General features: G+C 43.3%; 1 protein-coding gene across 1 annotated transcript; it reads right to left on the reverse strand.

Moving 5' to 3' along the window:
- Positions 1 to 1,296: 1,296 nt before the first annotated feature.
- Positions 1,297 to 6,840, reverse strand: stub1 (STIP1 homology and U-Box containing protein 1). Its single transcript, XM_070990168.1, has 8 exons — positions 6,699 to 6,840; positions 5,662 to 5,877; positions 5,267 to 5,465; positions 4,904 to 5,069; positions 4,681 to 4,756; positions 4,531 to 4,587; positions 3,445 to 3,561; positions 1,297 to 3,178 (listed from the first exon to the last, which is right to left on the reverse strand). The coding sequence occupies exons 2-8, from the start codon at positions 5,773 to 5,775 to the stop codon at positions 3,053 to 3,055; spliced, it is 855 nt and encodes a 284-aa protein (XP_070846269.1). The 5' UTR covers positions 5,776 to 5,877; positions 6,699 to 6,840; the 3' UTR covers positions 1,297 to 3,052.
- Positions 6,841 to 6,999: the final 159 nt, after the last annotated feature.

Consider the following 6,999-nt stretch of genomic DNA (forward strand, 5'->3'; position numbering starts at 1 on the left):
GACTGATGTCCGCGGTGTCCATGTCACATGACAGACGTGCAGCGTTTGCATCATCATCTTTCAGAGGTTTGTGCAGTTTTTGTCGTTACAGTGCTCAAACATTAGGTGTGTACAGTGACTGTGGGGGTTTGCGTGGGACTTTTAAAGGGTCAGTTCATCTAAATAAGAAGATAACATTTGTCACTTGGAATTCTGCCTCCACCTCGAGAAAAAAAGTTGCATTTGTCCTGGTTCTCCCGTGAAACCACTGTCCCTGAATGCCCCATAACGACTGCTTTCTGTATGAAGTTTGAGCGGCTACATGTGCCGGCCACCAGAGGATTACTGGCACCTGTGAATGAGGATTGTCATATGGAGTCATCCAATTTCATATAATTGCTGTTTTTGTTTTGTCACTATTGAACTTAACTACCATCTACTGGATTTCAAGATGTTAACATAAGTGAAAATTTATTTGTGCATCTGTCATGTGATTCAGATCTGTTCCAGAACTGAATGGGTTCGTTATTCGCCTCTTTAGCAGAGGTCATAACATTTGAAAAGCTCACCATATCTCAGTGGAAACAGCTCCTGGTTACTCTAGATAATCCACTGACATCACTAGTTTCCACTGGAATTACTTTGCACTGAAAGAAAGTCCCTGAAAAGGCAAAGACAAGTCTTTACCTGTTTACCACTCAGAGAGCGATGAGGCTTAACGTCCCCACTGAGGCTTTACATATCTTCAGGACAAGCAGCGAAACTGAATTAGTTTAACCGAAGCATACATCTCAGGACAATAACAGCAACACTTAATCATGACAGAGTGGGCAAAATAACGTGAAATAAACAGAAATTGCTCTGCAGGAGGCTAATAACAGTGATCAGCGTATCATTCAAGCTCTGATACAGATTTCAAGTCTGCTTTAATAAAGATCAGACAATCAGAATTTGTTAGTTTCAAGAACACACGAGCCAACTTAAAGACGTATTAAGAGGCTGGACTGAAATACAAATACGAAAACTTAAACAATATGACAGGAAGGAAACGGATGAAAACTGACTCAGGAACAGTTAACAGGACAGACTCAGAAATAAACTTCAAGTCAAATGTCTCAGATTCTCACAAATATTAGCGTCAGGAGATTAGCATTTATCGCAGGCTCACGTCATGGATTGTACTTCAAAGTGGTTATTTTACTTTGCTGCAGTGTCACTCATGTTTGAAACCATCCGACTCCTGTCGAGAGGTTTCTAATGAGTCATCACACAGTCTTTAACGGCGCTTTTGGGTCGAAAACACGAGAACAAACAAACTCAAAGTTCACGGTTTAATGGGGACAAATGAAAACTGAACCAAGCATGTATGTTATCAACATATCTACATTTAATACAGTTTCTCAAGCTCTAGGATTTCTCAAGAAAAAAAGAACCCTAATTTTGTCAAGAAATAAAATCTGAGATACACAAGATAATTATTTACACTGCCTGCACCCCGACACGAACCACCGACAGGCCTAATTCATCACAGACACACATTCAGCTGAAACACCTGTAAACTAATAGCGCTGAACTGAGAGTGAGTTGTGTAGAAATGCCATTGAACCAGCACGCAGAAACTTTAACTGAGGTATGGATGAGAAAAGATGGTCGTAACTCTTCCAGCATTTCTAACACGGGGGGGTTGGTACAGTAATGCTAGAGACCCTCAAAAATCCCCTTAACAAGAGAGAAGTTTGACATAGTTCATACTGATGATTGGTTTACATCTGTTCTTTCTAACAGCAACACTGTGAGGAGAAGGTGCATGAAATTAACAGCATAAAGGTGGGGGTGGGGGGGTGGCAACCATCTTCTTCCCTTTGCAAAAGACACGACAATTCACTTCATGCTTGACGTGAGCGTCCACGGTCATTCCAGGCAAACAGCACGAGCCAAACACAACGTCCAAGCACATTATATGATGGACACAGACGGCACAGACCAGCCTCCAAAGCAGGTTTTTAGCATCAACCCGCACAAAACAGTTCAACATTTTCAATCAACATCCAGCAATGTGAAACTTTTTTTTTCTTCTTTTTTTTTGTGTGTGTATGCAGCGGTTGTTTCCATTCATTTTCTGCATCCAGTTCAAGGCCGCTTTTCATGAAAACCTTGTATTGTCCTGATAAAAACATTTTGAATTACTGTAGGTCGAGCCTAAACCTAAAGAGTACATTATGCATACATTCAACTTATTTAAATTGTCTGTTGTGGGGGTGTGATTGATATGCAACGAAAAAAAAAAAAAAAAAACTAACAATCTACTCAAAATCTTACAGTATGGTGACATGAGAGGGTATGTCTGGAGCGCCACCTGGAGGTGAAGAAGGGACTTGGTTCCCCGCGACTGTTTCTCAGTTATCGTCATGTAAAACTTTGCATACAAACAGGTCACCCTTATGAGAACAGGTTTTTGGCATTTTAGGTACCACAGCAAATGTACATTAAGAAGTGGGCCAACGCTCCAATGTTTAATGAAAAGATGATTGAAAAATACTGCAGGAAATGCCAAATAAAAGACCGCCATCTTAATGAATTCAACCACCGCGTGGAATCTTTTTAAATATTGGTGGTTTGTGTAACACTGGAGGGCAATGCTGATGCTTCCCAAGGATTGTGGCACTCAGAGAAAGAGAAAGAGTGGGAAAGAGAGGGGGGGGGGCAGGAGAGACCTGAGAATGTGGCCCCTTATTTTCAGGCTTGAAAGACTAGAAACAGCATGAGAGAAAGGAAGAAGTATGAGGGGAAGTATAGAAAGAGCAGAATGAAAGGGGCTTTAAAGGGAGCAGCAGGCCTTGAACGCCGAGCCTCAGGAGTTTGGAGCGGGAAGTTTTACAGCGAAGATAAAATGTGGGGAGGAAGAGGCAGACCGACATACATGGCTCCCGTTTGGTAGTCCATAGTGTGGCTTTTCCCACTTGTGTAAAGTACATATCCAGGCAAGGGGTGATCTGTTCTCTATAGTCTCATGTTGTCCAGGCTTTGTGTTGGGCATCGGGGTATGATGGAGAGAGGGGAGGTGGGGGTCCCTTCAGTAGTCCTCCACCCAGCCGTTCTCCTGGATAAAGGCATCAATCACTTCCTTCATGGCCAGGTTCGGGATCAGCTGGTCCTGGGTCAGGGGACTCCTGGTAACCGGGTCAAAATGGCCCACTCGCTGCACAGAGAGCGGGTCGAACGCTTGTGTTAGCACATGGTTGTTTTATTTGTCACGTGGCCTCAATATCAAGCTGTGTAAGCAGTAAGTTAATTTTCTTGCTACATGCTAAGGCTACTTAATTTGGTTATTTAGAAGTCATCCAACTCTGAGTATAATATGTGCAGGGGGTTTATGAAGGCTGGCTAATTACAAAGTCAGTGGTCATAAGCACAACAGAAAAAAAAAACCTTAGATGGTCCGCATGCAGCTGACTGTGATCTTACCTGTAAGTGCTCTTCAATGTCCTTGCGATCATATGTGATTCCACTAGGTGTGATGCAGGGTTCCCTCATCAGCTCAAAACTGATCTTCCCACACAGGTAATCTGGGATCTCCCGCTTCTGAGCAGACAACAGAACAAAGCAAGAGTCACACCATTGTGATGGCATGAGATCTATGGATACAGCATCAGAAATGCTGTCGTTTAACACTGTGATACTGCGTGATTCTTATCTTTTTCTGGTATTACAGGCTTTATTAGAGTTGAATGATAATGGCATTTCTATCCACATTCATGTGTTTTTTTTTCTTCTGAAACCACATAATTTGCTCTAAGTTTAGATTAAATATTGTATGAATGCTCACTCTAAAAATATTAAATTGTCAAAATCACAGAGCATATTAAACAAAGGATTTCTTTCTCCACTGAGGCACCCGGCCTTCACACCGTCATACAGAAAACAAACGCCCGGATGTCGGTCATTATGCTGTGTTTTGAACCGACAATTACATGACAACTACCTCCATTCAGTGAACAACTATCTATAACAAGCCACAAGCTCTGGCAAACAAATACTGATGGCTACCATAGAAACAGCTTGGGCTGGAAATAGCACATAACTGTCTGCAGAATAGGTGCATTTTTCACATGTGCAAGCATTAATGCTAGCAGATTTTGAGGTTGAATATGCAACATATGAACAAAGCAGACAGACTGTCCAGGAGCTAAAAAAAAAAAAATCTGAAATGAGCCATCATAAGTGGACACAAATCTGAAAGTGTGCTCGAGTCTGTCTCTCTTGTTGCTATGTCAACGATGACAAAAAGATGGTGTGAAGTAGGTGTGTGCTGTTCGCAAAGATGCATCTGTGTGGGTGAATGTGATCAGTGTGAGCCTGTCTGTTAGCCCTATAATGGATGGATGATGGTGACCTATCAGGGATGCTTCGCTGCCTTTTTGCACACGGCATGCTGTGATAAACTCCAGTCCTATAGTGGGAGTACTGTTAGTGGGGAATGACTGAATGAATACAGTTCTATACTGAAACAAGCTCAACTGATCATAATGATAAGTTATTTTTCATACTCACTTTTCTTTTCTCATCCACTTGAGAGAAGAGCTCATCCATGTCCATTAGATACTTGTCCTAGGTTTATTCACAAATAGTTAGTTAGAATATATAATTACTGTATTTGTTCATTAAACGCATGACAGTCCCAAAAAAACATGTCAAACTTACATGTTTTGATGCGATCTTGGCAGCGTCACCTCCATTTTGATTGTCGTCCTGTTTCTCTTTGTATTCTTCTAGTTCTCTGCGTTCAGTACAAAGTTATTAGAAATGACCTCGCGTCAACAACAACAGAATAATGACGCACACATGACGGACTCGTTCACTGAGAGATCATCAGCACACAAATAATCATGCTGGATATCCCAACAGCACCCGACGGCCACCTCACCTTTCCTTCTCAGCCAGAATGAGTTTGGTCAGATAGGCGTGTAACTCGTTCTCTTGGTTGATGCGCTTCTCCTCAATGCTGTTCCAACGCTTCTTCTTGGCAATGCGCAAGGCGCTGGGGATGTCATCTCCAAAGTTCAGCCTCTGCTCTTTCGCCAGATTATAAGCTGCAGGACAAAAAACAGCATGACGGCAACACTGTTTACCTGTTACATACATATATCTAAAATTTCATACCTTTCACTGTAGAATATTATTTTTCCAATTATATCAGGAATTTGATTATTGTGATTGTGCAACATACGAGCAAGCTGCTTCTACACGTTGCAGCAGAGTTTCACCATCTTTTCAGGTTTGTTCCTACCTTTCTGCAGGTTGCCGATAGCCTCGTCATAGTTCTCCAGCTCCAGGTGACACTGGCCCAAGAAGAAGTGGGCCTTCACCGACTGGCTGTCCAGCTCCAGTGCGTGCTTACAGTCTGCCAGAGCCTTGTCATGCTGCTGCAGCTTCACATGGCAGAGGGCCCTGTTGGTGTAGTACACTGCCACTGATGGATTACGGTTCTGGGAGACAGGACATACCACACAGTTCACATGCACAGTAACATTATGACAGTGTGCATGAGGCTTCACGAGTACATTCAGATGTAAAATCATCCCTTCAGTTTTTCTAACAAGGGCAATATGATGTTTTAATGTATTTTAGTTAAGACACCATTTCACCTTTGGTATTATTTCTTTTACAATGACGGCTACTCACAATAGCTTTACTGTAGCATGTAGCAGCCTCCTGGTACTTGCGGCACAGGAACAGCCGGTTCCCCTGCTCCTTCAGCTCCTGCGCGGTGGAACTCTTCTCCGGGCTACCGGCCATCTTCTCCACCGGCTCCGCGGGGCCCGCCTCGCCCTGCTTCCCTATCCTGTTCCCCGTCTCTTCGGCTGGCTAGCTGACAGGTTCAAGAATGCCCTGTCCCTCCTGGATCCCAGAAAGCAAATTAGACACACGGTGCATGCGAGGTTGTGTCAACATTCACGGCGAGCATTCGCTGCAATGCACCTGCAATGCGCGTCTTGGGCGAAATTAACGTTAGGTGCAGTCATTGATGCCACCCAAAAGGCATTCGTTTAATTCGCTGAGTGTGCACACAGCGAGGTGGCTGGACCGCCGGCGAATTAACCATTCATGTGACGGACATCAGTGGTAACTAAATGAGCAGCACAGCTAGCCGGCCGTCAGAAAACATAACACACCCGCTGTCCCTGTCGTTACTGCAAGGCTTTTAAACGTAAACGTTACACCACTGGTATACAATGGTGGTCAAAGGTTTCACACATGCTGTTATTAATGTGGGTGACTAACAATTGAGATACAGTTGTTACAGCACAGAGAAAGAGTGACAATGTCGTTGCCTTTAGTTAGAACAGAAACAAGAGATCGTTCTCAGATGGTAGCAAGTTAGCTAAGCTAGCACAGTAAGCTGTTGTCGATTTACACCCGGCGGTGGGCTACAAAGAGGACAAATCTGCCTACTCGGCTCTTTTAACTGTGGTAACACAATTACCCATTTAATCGGCGCCTAATTGTGAAGTTATGAGTACAACTATTATAGCCCCGAAAAAGTCGCCCTGACATTTATCTCAACATTTACCTCAACGCCGCTCGGCAACATCAGAAGACAGAAATTAGCTAACTAATGCTAGGTTAGCTTGTTTGCTACACAGCCGACTGCCTTCCATTTTTGGTACTTCCGTGCAAGTTCGGGTTTGTGTCTGAGACCTGCGGTTTCCAGCCCTTACCTTTATAGAAGGAATCTTACATCCAGGTGAAATGTATTTTATATGATTTGATATCAAATCTTAATCAGTATTTTTTTCCCCATACGAGCTGTCATGACAGATTGTTGTTATGCTGACGTCAAGCGCTTACGCGACGTCGACGGAAGCCGAAAGGACGTTTTTTTCCCGTTCATCAATAGACACTAAAGGCAAATCGCTGCCTACCACCTTGAAATGTCTTTATTTCATAGGAGAATAGTATGACGTAGGGGCACGTGTGTGCACATCCATGCAGACACATTCAGGGACAAGATAGTAACAT

Source organism: Chaetodon trifascialis, chromosome 21, assembly GCF_039877785.1.
Source record: "Chaetodon trifascialis isolate fChaTrf1 chromosome 21, fChaTrf1.hap1, whole genome shotgun sequence".
NCBI classification, from domain to species: Eukaryota; Metazoa; Chordata; class Actinopteri; order Chaetodontiformes; family Chaetodontidae; genus Chaetodon; species Chaetodon trifascialis.